This window comes from Poecilia latipinna, unplaced genomic scaffold (assembly GCF_001443285.1).
Source record: "Poecilia latipinna isolate Pla-1442-1.1 unplaced genomic scaffold, P_latipinna-1.0 Scaffold819, whole genome shotgun sequence".
NCBI lineage: Eukaryota > Metazoa > Chordata > Actinopteri > Cyprinodontiformes > Poeciliidae > Poecilia > Poecilia latipinna.
In genome coordinates this window covers 202500-218796 of record NW_015113435.1, presented here as the reverse complement: position 1 = coordinate 218796, position 16297 = coordinate 202500, and the positions used below count along the sequence as shown (strand labels likewise).

At 43.1% G+C, this 16297-nt stretch overlaps 1 protein-coding gene across 7 annotated transcripts in view; it reads right to left on the bottom strand.

Moving 5' to 3' along the window:
• foxp2 (forkhead box P2) overlaps positions 1-16297 on the bottom strand; it is a 123133-nt gene that overhangs the window by 30969 nt on the left and 75867 nt on the right. For all 7 annotated transcript variants that reach the window (XM_015047307.1, XM_015047311.1, XM_015047312.1 and 4 more), the window contains 4 exons: positions 14410-14499; positions 4432-4569; positions 2668-2757; positions 304-493 (listed from right to left, as the gene is read on the bottom strand). In XM_015047307.1, the coding sequence (XP_014902793.1) occupies positions 304-493; positions 2668-2757; positions 4432-4569; positions 14410-14499 (508 nt within the window). The remainder of the gene's footprint in view (positions 1-303; positions 494-2667; positions 2758-4431; positions 4570-14409; positions 14500-16297) is intronic.

The following is a 16297-nucleotide window of genomic DNA, read 5'->3' as shown; positions in this document are numbered from 1 at the left end:
ACTTGCAGAGCTAAAAGAGAGAGACAGAGGTAGACAAAGAGAGCAATAAAGACAAGGAGGAAGAATGGACGACTAAACAAAACATTCATGTGCAGAGTTAAGGACAAATTGGATGGTAGGGGAGCATACCAATGAGAGGCAGGCAGACAGACACACTTAAAGATAACGCAACAGGATTACATGTGCATACCAATGACAACAACTAAGACAAGAGAGAGAGACACAGAAGAGGGAAAGACGGCACTTGTACTTGCAAACAAATAATAGGAAGTCATGTGCTCCGAACGGACGCAGCAGCCTTACCTGGTGGGGGCAGGGTCTGTCCGGGCAGGGCGGCCTGGCCTGGAGCGGGCCCGGGCAGCGAGAGCAGGCCCTGCCGCTGCATGTTAAGCAGGTGCTGCTGCTGCTGGAGCTGCTGCATCTGCAGGAGCTGCTGCTGGAAGACGAGCTGCTGGGCGGCCAGCTGCTGCTGCTGCTGCTGCTGCTGCTGTTGCTATAGAGAGGAGGAGGAGGTGGAGGAGGAGGAGGAGGAGGAGGAGGGCGAGGAGCAAGAGGGGAGCATGGAAGAAGAGGAGGGAGTGAAAATTATAGAGGAATTAACAGCTGAGAGAGCAGAAGACATTGGCTCGCCCGTTTGGAGAAATCTCCTTCGCCTTTTCCGTGACCTTAGCTATGCCTCTTTGCTTCTTCCTCGGCAGGTTCCTCGCTCTCCGTCTGCTCGCACTTAAGTCTTCCCTCCTGGTTTTTGGGCTGTACCAAAGTGCTGTTATCTCCTCACAAAAGTGAGGCTGTCAGTGTGTGTAGCTTCTGATTGTGCATGATACTAAGCCTCTGGTATAATCCTTTCCCCACCATCCTCGCTAGTTAATTGTCTCGCCTTCACTGATGCTCTGCTACAGCTTATTTGACCAGAGGGAACAGAAAGAATGAGAGGTTTACAGGCTTCACATGCATTTGGATGCACGGTCTCAAGCGCACATGTAGCATTCCACCACTGCTCCCAAACCCCCTGTACTCGAGTCTCCTCAGTAAGCTGTTTATCGCCAAGCCAGACTGTGGTGACACACAAAGCAAGATGGAATGTATCAAACTTGAAATTGGCCTGCAAAAGTATTCAAACCGCTTGAGCTTTTTTTTTTTTTTTTTTTTTAAAAATTAAAGGTTAGATAAGGATGGATTCACACTGCTTTAATCCAACTCTAGTTTGCTTGCCCAGAACATCCGGATCATTTGCAGAGATGTGAAAGTGAATTTGAACTCTGATATGCCTACACATCAGAGTTCGAAGTGAACTCTGGTGGAGTTTAGATCGACGTGAACTCTGGTGCAGTTTGAATGGATGTATGAATGCCAAGCAGACCAGAGACCACTCCAAAAGCAGGAAGTGGATTACGGTGTCTCACTGTTATGGGAGAACTGGTTAGTGATCTTTTGCCAAAGACAAAAGACAAACCCTACAACTGCTAAAAACTGACACTTCTCCATTTTTGTATGCATATTGTGAAGAAGAAATTTGAGCTCAGTGTCTTCTTGAAGGGTCTTTAGTGGTTTTTGGTGCAGCACCACCACAGGTGAAGGAGTAAACAGGTTGCTCATCATCTCTTTCTTCCTGCCGCTCTTCCATAACGGCTAAATTTGGAGTGAATGACTTAAAGTTTTCCCACCTAAGCTGAGGATCACTGCAGCGCCTCCAGAATTACCACAGGCCTCCTGGCTGGCTCTCTCATTACTGCTCTCTTTGTCAGCCGAGGTGAACGGACACGTACCAGTAGGTTTTGCCGTTTCGAAACATTCAGATGATTGACTGAACGGTGCATAGGAGAGGCACAACTTGAGATGCACTCACTGGAAAACAGGCTGCATAATGGACTGACGGAGGGAGGCAGTTTGCTCCCTTGCCTTGCAACCTTCCGGCGTGCCTCCAGAGAAATAAAGGGGCAATTTCTATTCCATATTTGACGGCAAGGCCACTGAAAAACTCTATTCTCAAATCCAAACAGAAACAAAGCCGCCGGGAGGTCGGTTGCGACTTCCTGTTGGGGGCAGCATAATGGGCTGATCGAGGAGACACCGAGAAGTGCATCACGGAGGCAAAGAAAAAGAAAGGGTGTGTGTGTGTTTAGGTGGTGCATTCTTTCTTTCATATCAATTTAAATACTTCCACTGTTTTCTGGAGGTGGCCCTGCACGGATTCACAAGGTTCAGCATCAACAGTCTTATGCAAATATGCTTGAGGTGTCTCGCTTGTCGTCCGTAAGAGGAACGAGACAGCGCCGTGTCTGTCGACCTGCTGCATCTCAGTGAGATTTATGAGAGTCAAACACTGTAACTTTGATGTCGTTGAGGTGTTTGTACACCCAGAGAAAAAAGTTAATTAACAGTTTGAATTTTGTTATTGTTCAGATATCGCTCGCCACTCTTCTTTAACACACACTTGAATAGCAGGCATGCTATGTTATGATTAAATCACCATGCAGCTGTCAGTTTCTCCTGAAAGGGAACAGGAAGTATACATTTTTGGTTTTGGCTGATGAGAAGGAGCTCGAAAGTGGAACTCCATCCATGGAAATTAGACATACAGTTGTTTCCCTGTGTGTGTTTGTCTTTGTATCTCCTGCGCGTCTTTAAATTCTTGTGCATGGAAATCAGGCGTGATGTTGCATCTACCTCTTTAGCCTGCTTGCCGGGATGCTGTTGCTGGAGAAGCTGCAGATGAAGCTGCTCCTGCTGTTTCTTATAAAACTCCTGCAGGTGTTGCTGTAGACATAAACATCCACAGAAAGACAAAGAACAAAGAGAAGATGCACTGAATACAATTTTTCACCAACTCTTCATCTCCAAATGATAAAAAAGACAACCCGACTAGAAAAAGGTCAATTTCTGAAAAAAAGGGGCCTTTTTTCCGACCGTATCTTATTATTATTATTATTATTATTATTAACATTAATGTGATGTGTGGATGCTGTTACTAAGTGAAAATGACTCAGTGTTGGTAAGGTGTTTGAAAAAGAACACAGAGAAAGCACAACAGGTATAGTTCAGAGCCTATTACTGATTTAATCACAAAGTAGTCAGCAGCTCAGTGGAGCTTAAGGACAGTGTTGAAAAAAATGCAATAAACATAAGTTTAAAATGTGCTTGGAACCACATTCAATTGTATTGAAACCACGCCTGGAGTAGTGACACGATTATTAAAGAGGGACAATCAGAATGACTGACATTCTTAATTAAACTATTCTCTTTCCCTTAATCAAGTCTATGGATGGGAAATGCATTTCAACTCCGAAATGAGACTGTACCAAGCGTGCGCTTCCTCAAGTCGATTTCAAATATTACATCATCCATCACCTATCATTCAGCTTCCTGTGCTCAGCGCTGCTCCCAGAGTCCCTGATGGAAGCTTGTCAGGGAATTGAACCAGTGACACCACCAGAGACGGTTAATTAGAGGTGACGTGAACATGTACATCACTTTAGGATTCTTTTTGGTAAAGCGTGTCAAGGACACTGTGGTGAGTTAGCAAAAGTGAGTGCTGGCAGGAACGACTTAAGACGGTGTGTTGACAAACTGCGCGTAAATCTTGGAAAATTACAGTCAAGATGTAAAACCCTTATAAAATGCAACTTTTATAGAAATGTTGTAGTGATTTTTATTTATCCGTCCAACTCTCTGTGGAGTTTAGACCTTCCAAAAATAGAATTCCCTACTTTTGTGCGCGTCACACCCTCTGCGTTTTTGATCAGGCTGGTTAGGTATTCCAGAAGCTACTGGCCATTATCGCCTCGCTTTTCAATCTTCTTCTGCTCCCCAAGTTTGCATTATTTCCACCAATTTGGTCTTTTTACTGGATGAAGCCACTGCATAAGCTGTTTGTTTTTGTTTCTTATATAAAAGGGACACCAGGCTCAGCACTTATTTTATATCTTTGTCCTTTCTACCTTGGAACAGGACACAGTTGCAGCTGCTCTTGTGAACTCGGTCCTGGTGGCTTCCAGATAAAAGCCAGCGGTTTCTCATCAGTGTCCCCACACATTCAGAATTAAATCAACAACTTGACGCAATCATCAATTAAATGATCAACTGAATGTGACTGTATTTTCTGAACTGAACTGAATCTGAAAACATGATTTGACATCTTGTGAATGACTAGGATTGATTTGAACAAAATTTGGACCAAACTGAATTTGAAACTGAAATGTAGCTGATTTATTTTCTTGACAAGTGCCAAGAGGTGACATTCATTTTGAATTTTCTCCCTATAAATAAACTGAGCTGAGTCGAACAGGTGTGAATGTGCAGGGAATAATGCATACTTTGAGTGTTGTTCCTGCAATCTCCCGGGTGCGTGTGTCATTAAGTTTGTTTTTTGCTTTAGTGTTTCATAGTTTTCTTTGTGCATGCGTGTTTGTGTGAGTGTGTGGTCTGCTGTACCTGCTGCAGCATCACTGCCTGCTGCTGCTGGAGCAAAGCCTGGAGCTGCTGTGGGGAAAGAACCTGCTGCTGGAGGATCTGCTGCATCTGTTGTGGCGTGATCACTTGGGGACTCATCATGGCCACTGACACTGGAACCTGGACATGGATGATATGTAATGAAATGATGGGAATGAGAGTCGGGGCGAGGGAAGAGGCACGGAGAGGGGCAAGACAAACAAGATGCAATAAATGTGAAAATGGAGAGTGGAGAGAAGGGCAAACAATGGGAGAGCAGGGGGAACGGGTAAGGAGATGAGAAAAAAATTGGAAAAAGTTTGAAAAATAGAGCGTTGGAAAAAAAAATGCATCTAACACAGAAGTGTGGATCTACTGGGAATGAGTAAACTGGTGGTTGGAAAGGTAGGGAGAGCAGGCTGTGACGTTTGGCAGCCTAGAAGAGATGCTGAAGGACACATGGGTGCTGTGTCTTTGTGTTGCTGATCTTATTTTTCTGCTTTTATTCTGCTGGGAGAAGCTGGGGGGATTTAAATAGACATAGACCTTAATTAGCAGGACCCCTGAACTCCCCTACTTTAGAGTACCTATCAGTGCTGCTGCTGTTAAACAGCTTAAAAATGCACAACTCTAAAATTGATTATAACACATTGCCAAGTGCTGGGAATTTAGGACTCACCTTTAAGTTTTTAATAAAGGTGAGAAACGCCGTCCCCCCACCCCCTAACGAAGCAGATGTTTAACTCCTTTTTAATTTAACTCTGTGGACATGTTGATTAGAAAAACAACAACAACAAAAAAAAAAGGTACCATTTCTAGACGTTAACTTGTCCAGTGGCAGAAAAAAAAATGAAACACAATACTTCATTTCTTCCAAATTCTTCTCAGGCAAAAGCGTCAAACTTCTGAGACAGCAGATCAATATGAAGACAATATGTTTTGCTGCCGTCTTTGATTGCGTGTGCGCACTCTGACAGGGGAGTAGAAGCTAACAGTTTTATTTTGGAGTTTTGGCTCCGCATGGCAGCTTTAAAAATTGAACGCCTAAAGAAGAAAAGATTAAGAGTAAGAACCTGTGAATGATTTAGCATCGAGCTGATACCTTGGTCCAATGCGCAAAACTTGACTAGACTGCCAAAAAAAAGAAAAAAAAAGTGAGGCGTAGTCCATCCCTTCTGTATGACCTTTAAAGTACACTCTAACATCATCAGCATACATGGAAATCAGTGCAAGCCACAAGTGTTTGGAACAAACAAACACGGTTGGAACATCGGCACGGAGTAACACCTCCACTGATTCTAATTGCAACAGTGTTTGCCACGGAGCTGCCATGACAGTAGCTAGCCTATATGGAGTGTCAAGGGGCCAATAAGACATCCCTGTCCTCATTGCCAGCTAATCAAGCTGGCTTGATTACTTTCCATGCATGTCTCTCCTTCCTCCCTCCTCCTCTCTGCTCCTCTCCCTCTTTCTGTCAGGCCTTGACACGTCCTTGTTTAGCTCTCCTCTCCTCGATGCCCACCCCTCCTCCCCGCCCTCGCTGCCTCCGCCACCCCAGGTTTCTCCCCCCTCTTTGATTAGCCGAGACATTTGCATGGTCACTACACATTTTTCATTTTAGAAGTCATTATGCATTAGTGGCTCCTGATCGCCCGCCTTGACTAATCCTGATGAACTGAAAATCACAGCTGAAGGTCAACTTCCAGCCGGCCCCGCTGCACATTCATATTCATATTCAAACAAATCCTGCCTCCATTGTTCATTAGGGTCTTAGAGAGAAGGGACTCCATCTAAGGTAGGAAGCGATGGAGGAGGTGGCGGCTGTTTGTGGGTGCATCTCTTTTCTTCTTTGGACTCCTTCGTGCTTGCGAGGGGACAGGAGAAATTGCGTTCACAAGAAGCGAGTCGTCGAACAAAAGCTGTCAAAAGTTGCAAATTAAACAGTTCATGTGTAATTATGCAAATGCTGTGCTTACACCTTCAGTGTTATTAACCCTTAAAGGTACATTTGCTAGGTAAGTAATTACCCCTGCAGTCACTCCTGGTTTTGTGTTAGATGCCATTACAATGGGACAAGTGCAGCGGGAAAACAACAGCAGAGATGCACTCATTAAGGGTATTAATTGGGTACTGGCTCAAAGACGTTTGGGCATGAAAAAAAAAAAAATAGATGCAGGCGTAGCCGTGCAGGGTTTACCACAAATGTATGCGCATACATATGTAAAGTGGAATTAAATATAAATTGTACACGGAGCTTCAAACTGATTCTGCGTTGTGTGGGTGGTGAAATATAGGCACTCAAAGTCAGGTATTTGTAGGTGAATAATGCAGGATGTCATCAGCAGAGAATAAAACAAGACTTCAAACAAGAAGTGCAAAATTAAAGCAACGGAAAGGGGGTAAGAAACAGAAAACGAGTTTATGAAATATGGAAGCTCTTTTTATGCTGTCATTAGCTTTATACATAATGGGTGATAATCACCAAAAAAAAAAAAAAACGGGAGAAAAAGAAAGAAAAGGCAAGAAGAGAAAAGAGAGGGGGAAAAAAAAGAACTGGCCCACATCCACTGTGAAGTGCAGCACAATGCTAATTCCAGCATTTAACTGCATGCTTTTCTGCTTGACGTATCAGAGGCTCCAAGATGAAAGCAGATAAGTAATTGCTCTCCTGGTTCTTATTCTTCACTGACAACCCATAAATTTAATTTTACACACACGTTCATTTACATTTTCGAGTATATGACATGATAATTGCGGCAATATAACACCTCCATTCTGCAGGATCCTGCAGGAGGGCTTGATTGACGTGAGCGCTGAATTGAAAGGAACAGGAGGCTGAATTGCCTCTCCTTGAAATGATTTTGCCACGAAGGGATGAAATTAATGAGCATTTAGTAGACGTTGGCAGCGGCGTAAACATCCACGCGTCACGAATAGGCTCTCCTATTGCAGGAGAGAGAACTGTACATCCATTTGTTTCTCTGTTATCCAGAGAGAAAGGATGGGTTTCCAGTTTTGATATGCAGAAGGTATTGATGACATTTATTGAAATGTTGAAAATTAGCCACAGCTGATGAAGCCATTGGAGTCTTAGTACCTAAAAATGTTAGACTCTAGGTTTTACTACTGGAAATTCCCATTGTAACCCTTTCATTGTCATATGAACCATAAGTGATGCTTTGAAGCTTATTTGATTTAGTGTAAGCTCAGCATTCAAACCCCCCTTGTTGTTGATGAATTTTGTCTTGAAAAGAGTAAATGTTAAATGTGTTTCTATCAAAACAAGGCAAAAAAATTATTTAGGCTACATATTCCTTTCATTTTACTTGAGTTTTAACACAACTCACTTTCCAATAAGGAGAAGGAGAACTGGTGATTAGATGCCAACCGCAAACACTGTAGGGCGGTTATCAACGACAGACGCTCCTGTCATAAGGACAGGAAACAGAGCGGAGCTTCAGACACCGCAGAGATAAAAGCAATAAGAAATCGAGGGGTCCTTGTCTTTAATTACTGTGAATCCTTGGCAGGAAAGAAGTGACTGCTAATTAAGCCACTGGCTTTATTTATTTATTTTTTTTTTTTACACACAGAGAGATGGGGAAAGATTAAGAAATCAGGAAAAGAGGGCAGAAACCCCAACACTTTCATCATTGTTTGGCAAAACGCAGACCCCCGTGGTAGCCTGTTGACTTGTGACCTCTCGGCTCCCTTTTAGTTGCTGCTCATCTGCCAGCCAATTACAGCGATACTGATAGCCGGGATGCTTCCCGTAGCAGAACAGCAGTGCGGGGCTAAAGCCGGGAGGATTCAACTCTGACGTTTAAGTATGCGGCCTTTCAAAAGTATTCACCTCCCAGCCACGTTTTCTCACATTAAAGCAACTTATTCTAATCCATTTCACCACCACACAATTTGGTGGCGGTGGCATCTTGATGTTGGATGATGGACTAATCAGGTGATTGAAGGCAGTTTGTTGTTCTGAATGCATCAGAGTAAAAGAGCTTGAATCTACTTTTTTTTTTCAGATTTTGTTTTTGCCATATTTTGAAAACCATATCACATCATTTTCATTCCTCTTCACAGTTTGTCTACGGCAAATTGTAAAACAGGTAAAGGAGTATTAATACTTTTGCTACCCCCCCACCCACAAAACAAAAACAAAACAAAACAAAACAAAAAAAAAAAAAACGACATAAAAATTAGCATCCGAGTTTAAATCAAACATGCATACACGGGATCATGTCTCCAACACATGCTTGGCTTCTGGAGATCGATATTCCAGTTTGTCAATCGTAAAGTTAAGTGGATTACTGAACGTTTTCCTAAATCAATTTCTATTGCAGTTTGGCAGGAGTGCACAGCAACTGCAATTTATAATAACATAAAGACCCATCATGTAAAAGCATCTAATAGAAGTCCCAGAGGAGCTCGGGATGGGCTTAGCACAATTTCCATATTGATTTATCTCTACATGTAAAAACTTACTGATTAGGCCTCGTGAATCCACTGTTCACTGGTGTGCAGCTCATGCACATTGTTTGCTTCATTATCAGCACACACCGTCACACCTTTATCAGAAAAAAAATACTGGCACAGTTCTCTCCCCGCTGATTCTTACCAAACTCCCTAAAGGGGTGCAACAGTAAGAGAGTGAGATGGATAGAATTAAAAGGAAACTGCAGCGAGAGGAGAGAGTTGAAATAGAAAGCGTGAGAGCAGGTGACGGGAATGTTGGTATGTGCGTGCGTGTGTGTGTGTGTGTATGTGTGTGTGTGGATTTGGGGTGGATGATGGGGGAAGGTTGGGGGACATTTTCCTCTGATGTTGCAGGTAATATGGCCTCCACTGGATCAGCCTCTTCATCAGTGACACACAGTAAATTACAAGTGCTTCAAGCAGCTCAGTGAATTATAGTTCATCACTTGGAAAGGCCCCCCCCCCCCCCCCTCACCACTGGGGCCCAGGCGTATCAGATCTGCCGGTTAGGATCCAATTAACACCCTGGCCAGAATCATCTGATTGCATGTGTAAGGGCTGGTATAACTCGTTTATTGCACCCATGTATCTTCTGTCACAAGGTAAATTTGTTGCTGCTACATCAAAGGTCTGAGCTACTTTTTTTTTTATACCCTCCCTCTCACTTTCTCTTGATCCCTCAAACTCAGCTGCCTCGCCTTGGGGTTGCATTTCAACTTCTTTTGCATCACAATGATGAACCTACTCTGTCCTCGCAATTTAGCAATCTTGTCCTGTAGGTGTAAATGCAAGAGAAAAAAAATAAAAAAAAAAAAAAAAGACGAGGTAGGGTAGGGAGTTAGAGGGAGAGGGGGGGAGCGCACGGGAAAAAAAAATCTTGTTTTCTGGTTACAAAAGAAGTAACCAAGGGTGTTTGACTTAAAACATGCTGACGTTTTTTTTTTCACTCCCTCTCTCTTTCTTTTTCTTTCTTTCTTTCTTCCTCAGAGTCAACACAAGTTTTCCTCATGAATAACATAATATCTCCCCACCGCCCCCCAAACCCTCTCGTTTTTGCTGTGATAATTTTTCTCTATTTTCAGATGCAACCAGAGGGGATGCAGTGGAAAGATATATTCATAAATGTAAATGTGAACTAGCATCCTTTTCACCAAGCACACTGGAGCAAGCCATCTAGTACTCGAGCGCCGAGACCCTTTAAAAGACGTGCGCTTCCATTGAGATGATATTGGCTTGCTGCTGAAATGTGTAAAGTTGACCTTTAAAAGTGTGACACTTCCTGAGATGGCCCAATGCCCACAGCTACTCTGACTGGTCTGGGCAGACAGCTGCAAACACAGGAGAAAGGCGCCAAAAGCCAACATCCTTCACGATCCATAAAGCCTTTCTACTTTGAAACGAATGTTGCACAGATGGAACCAAAGTTATTGGTCTCATAAAAGTGCATTCGCAGCTTGACGGTGTGTGAGGGTGACCACGGTGGTCGCAGCAGCCGCTTGGGGCGAATTACCTGGCTCTGGGTGACGCAGGATGCAACTTTAATCCCTGCCAGATCGAGGTGGAGCTGCAGACTCACGTTATCGAGTGTCCATCCGACACTGGCAGAGTAAAGTCTGGACTGGGAACTTCAACTGTTTTAAGTGCAACTCAGAATTCCTACACGGTCTGGAAAAGCATGGGATGGGACTGAACTATTTTCTTTGATTCACAGATTAAGTTCACTTCACTTCCTTCCTACCTCCCAACCCACTGAATATTTCCTTCATTCTTTCTCCTTCCTTTCATCCAACTCCCTGAATCGTTCCTTCCTTCTTTTTTCTTCTCTCCTTTCTTTCCTTCTTCCTTCCTTTCTTCTAACTCCCTGAATCGTTCCTTCCTTCTTTTTTCTTTCTCTCCCTCCATCTCTCCCTCCCTCCTTTTCTTCCTTCCTTCCTGCCAACCCAACAAAATCTCTGCTTCATGCGTGTCTTCCTCTGCTAAATGTTGTATTTAAGTGTTTAAATTTGGGAAAGAAACAGACTGAGAACTGAAGATTTGAGGTTGGAAAAGGAATCTTGACAGGAAAACCATGCAGGGAACAATTCCAAATAATGTCTTGACATCATTTAAACGTCTAATCACCGACCGTCATAAAACTGAACAGACCACCTTCACAGCTGAAAACTTTAAGAGTTACTGGTCATGTTTGCATACAAGCGAAAGCGAGTGTAAAGATGCATTATGTACATGCGGGCTTGAGCGAAACAACTTCCACATTCGTAGGCCTCTGTAATCCCTTTCATATCTCCTTGTCCGCATTTTTTTATTTGTATTCTAAATGTCAGTGTATGAATGCCTTTTTCTGGTGTGGGGCGGAGTGAAAACATCAGCAAAGAGAAGAGAGATGAGCAATGGTAAAAGAAAAAAAAAAAAGAAGCACAGACAAGAGGGTGCTGTGCCTTGGGAGAGCCGTGTAAGCAGCAGCCGGAGACAGGAGGATTTACAGGAAGAAATAGGTGTTTATTGAGTGCTCCCGTGGGCTTACTGGGTAATAATAGACCTGTCACATAACGCAAATGTGGAGAAACAGCTTCTGTGTGTGTGTGTTTGTTGGGCTGTTGTTATTTTGTATCCTGTGTGTGTGTGCATATTTCCGTGGCAGAGCTGCCTGCCTCCGCATCATCAACTTCTGAGCAGCAACGACGAGCGAACGGATAGAATTAGTCAGGCAAGAGCCTTTAGCTGCTAATACGAGTAATTAAAACTGCAAGCCGAGGCACTTAGATGCTTGTGTACTAAATAATTTACATGCCATGATCTATGGATCATTTCTCTCTCCTAAATAGCAACGACGGGAGAACAAGAGGAGGGGAAAACAGGCAGAGGATTTATCAGCGTCTTCTGCCATAAGCAGGATGTCATGGCTTTATTAATCCTTTTCCCACTTTCAGCAGCACTAATCATACAAGGGGATCAATCCGCGCCATTCCTCGGGTGGAAAACATGTAGCTTGATTGCCGCTGACTTTTATCTGGCTGTGAAGCTAATAAAATATTGCACTGTAGCGTCCGCTGTGGCCTCATAATCCAGGTAAATAATGCAGCTTTATTGAGTAAACTCCCTCAAGACAAGAAAACAAAAAAAGAGAAGAAGAAAAAAAAATAACTGGCAGTGAAAAAGGGTGTTTTAATGAAGGAAGTTTCTCCTGCTTTACTCTGATATTTACACACAGGAGTATGTATGTATCATGGGGAAAATGTCATTTGAAATGAGAGGATTCAAAGCTGCTCAGCTGCATATTCCTACTGCAGAAATGAAGTTGAATTGGAATTCAGAATCAACAGTTCCTCTTTTTGTTTTTCACAGTGCAACTCTGTGGCCGCAAACTTTTAGAACAAAGAGGTGACCATGTTAATAAAGGCTGGATCAACAAATGGACATGCCGGGAGCATGACGGGCCCTCAGATTCATATTGATTCCCACCGTCGACCAGTCTAGGATGGAGTAAGCAAATGTAAATATTCAATATTTACCATCCGCTGGTGTTATTACAGTACAGTGCTTGGACCTGGGTGGACAGTTGTCAAGCATCCAATACATCTTTAAACTGATATGGATCCACAAATCATGTTTTGGATTTTGTGGGGACACACACATATTAAATCAAGATTGCCTTTGTTTGAATCTACGCTGTCACGCAGAGGTACTTTTTTCCCCCCCACATTTTGCGACGTTACAAAAACAAATTCCAATATGTTGTACTTGGAAATAGAAAATATTAAAGAAAATGCTCTGGTCAGATGAGATGAAAATGTAATATGCCAAATGAAAAAGGCCAGAAAAGCTGTTAGGAGTTAATGGAGGATGGCTAGAGTTACACAGAGAGCTATCCTGGAACAAAACCTCTTAGAAGCTCAAAATGGCTTAAGAGCAAAGAAAATAAACCCACAATAAGATGGTTTACGTCAGATAAGCATGCATCAGAATGGACTAGTCAAAACCTACACATAAATTCTGGAACATTGCTGTTCATAAATACTCTCCATCCTATCTGACAGATTCAAAGCTGTTTTGAAAAGAAACATTGGCGTAAATTTCAGGTTTTAGGTGGCAGCATCATAATGTGGGAAAATGTATTCACAGTAAGTACTGACTCAGGGAGTGCGGGTACCAATGCACGTCAGACTTTTTGTGTTTATATTTGTTAAAAATGTTGAAAATCCTGAAAAGAAACAATCCCCACAGTATGACACTACCACCACCAAATAATCTATAGTCAGTCTTCTGTCACTTATTGGAAAGTGGTTGCAATGCATCGTCTTTAGGTGTGTCAAAAGTATGTGCGCGTGTGTGTGTGTGCAAGCGCTTTTGTTTTTTTGTTTTTTTTGCAGTACATCAGCAACAAAATGTAACAAGTTTATAGGGTTATAGATATTTTGCAGGGCACCGACTCACTTCGGATCCCACGGCCTCCAAAATACCGCAGTTTCGAGGTGCAATTTGGATGCTTCCGTCTGTGAAAGTCCTATCAATATTAACACGTTTGAGGAGTCTGCGCTGAATAATTCAAGGAAGAAATATGACAGAAGAGTCTTTGCCAACCTTATCTCTTCACCGGTGTGTAATTAGATACATGGGGGTGTGACTCCAATTCAAGGTGTCGCCATTGTTAGACTCTGTGAAAATATCAACGGGTGAGGTTAACGCCAATTTCCCTGTCATTAATGAAATGCACAGGGCTTCCTAATGAGGTAAACCACTGCTCCTTGATGGTACTTATTAGCCTAGAGCAGGGCACAAACTCTCACACGTCAATTTAAAACCGCTAAAACTATGATAAATAAAAATATATATATGAAAAATAGGAGCAGATGTCAAGGGGCCTTACCTAATTTGATAAAAGGGTAAACTAACTAACTGCCTTGTTGACGTGAACGAGTGGGATGAAGAGGATGCTCATGTGAGAAAAATATCTTAACACCAGGAAGAAAGAGGGTGGCAGGCGGCGTGTGCGCGGACGAGTGTGAAACTGTGCACCGGTGTATGTGTGACCTTTTCCGACTCACTGACAACAGAAATAGACAACCCTACAAATCAATAAGGTAAATTAGCACCGAAGGGGTGGGGGAGGGAAATGGCAGGCGGATAAAATTAGCTGTGCGACCGGCTACTCAGACTTGACGCACATTTCAAATAATAACCAACCCGAGGATTTCCTGTGTCAACAACGCATGGATCTGGTGAAGAATGCAGAAGCAGATCACTAAATAACCTTTTGGATACACTCATCACAAGAAAGTCTGGCCCGACTGACACGTACTCTGAGTAAAGCCTGCACTTTTCTTTGTCGTATTACTCTTGCGAGGTTCCATGGGACCGACTTGTTCATCTTAAAAGATTCTCGTCCGAGGCTTTGCGTGGGCAAACCAAACACGCTTTGTGGAACAGAGGAAATCTTCTTTATGCGGAGGAGCGTGTACTACGGATGGACTTTGGAGATTAGATGGAAGGGAACTTCTTTACCTGCAGTGGACGCTGCTTGTCCTGGCTCTTTGGAGATTTCAGGCCACTGCCTGGCTGCTGCAAGAGTAATTGCCTCGCTGCTTGTAGTGCCTGGGAAGACGAGAGCACAACACAAAAGGCATCTTGAAAGACGGAGCTGACTGAGAAAACATTACACATCTTAAGTAACAAACGGCACCGGCGATATGTTTCAGTAACAACTCGTGTGGCTATGATCACAAATAAATACGGTTTGTCTGGAGCACCTCTGAAGAAGTAAGGGGTGGGGGGGGGGGGGACGGGGAGCCGAATTGACCTGTCTAGTGTGTACTCAACTGAAATATCCACTTCCCTCTGCAAATTACCACCACATTTGCATATTCATAATATCAATGTGAAGTAGAGGCAGCACCATGTGAAGTGTCCCTGGGAGCTGTAATTAAAGTTGACAAAATCAACATCAGATTACATTTAGAATGAATTAACCGGCAGTCCGCGTTTTACACTGTGCATTAAGGGTGCTTATGTGCCGCGGATGGGTAGATAGATGGAGAGATTAATAGATTCACCATCTTGATGAATCAAAAAAAAAATTACTACACAGCTGTTTACACATGTCTGGAAGTATTTGAAGTTCGCCGTGGCAAACTGTACGATTTTTCACCAACACGTGTTGAGACGGGAAAATGATATGCGATGTTGCGTTCACATGAACTAGACCGGATTTGAGCAACAGTTTGGAAAACCATGAGAATCCCCCCCTTTTAAAAAAAAAAAATAATTTTCACTTAAAGTAAAAGATTCACAGATCCTAAACTGTGTTTTTACACATATCTAATCATTGAATACTCCATTGCAGTTTGGATACAGCTATAAATGTCAAATTGTGAGAACAATATGTTTCTAAAACAAAAAGTATTCAAAAAGGCTCCTTTTTTGTCTTTCCCAAAACAAAATCAGGGTTCTGGAAGCATAAAGCTTCACCAAGGTCACTTAAAAGGTCAAAAAAGCCCTTTAGCTTATTGCTAAATGGAAACTACAAAGCATATGCAAAGCATCAACATTAATAGTCAGATACGGTAGTTGAGTGTTGCCCAAAGAGAAACTCTATCAACACAACAGGACATTTCAAGGACTTATACCTTTCTTACTTGAATATAGGAATCAATAGGATGTCAAGCTAACACATCACCAAACGACAACAAAAGACAACTCAGTACAGCGGTAACAAGTGGAATTAATCTCATGAGATTGTGTGCAACACCCCGAGTAAATAGATTTGCTTATTAATACACAACGTGTTAAAAACAAAACAGACTGATGAGAATCAAAGACACTGAGGATGCGGTTACTTCTTTACGGTTTCATGGGCTTTCAGCTCCCCTCCTGCTCCGTGGAGGCTTGGCGAGCAACTTCACATGATTCTTCAAGAGACACATAAGAGAGGCTGGCGGTAAAGAACACTCTGCACAGACGGAGGCTCCTCGCAGCAGAATAGCTTGTTCTGCGCCGGCCTACAAGCATCACGCTGGAGCGCCACAACAACTTCACAGGTTTTTGTGCTTTTGTTGTTGTTGTTGTCGTTTTGTGTCGTTTTTGAATCGAGGAGGCGATGGAAAATGAAAGTCAGGCGGCGAGCGACACTTCCTTAAGAACCACGGGTCCTCATTTCATTCTGGAGCTTGCCAGTATCCATGACAACGGTTGCTTTGACAGGGCGTGCATATGGCGCAGCTCAAGCCAGCTGGTGGGAACAATGTTTGAACTAGTACATTGAGATCCTGAGCAAACAGGAGGAGAAGACAGGAGACAGACAGAGAAAAAACAGAGGTTGGACCAGGGAGGGGAAGGAGGAGTGGGAAATGTTGCCACATCTTGACCCCCCCCAGGGAACACATCCAATCCCCCC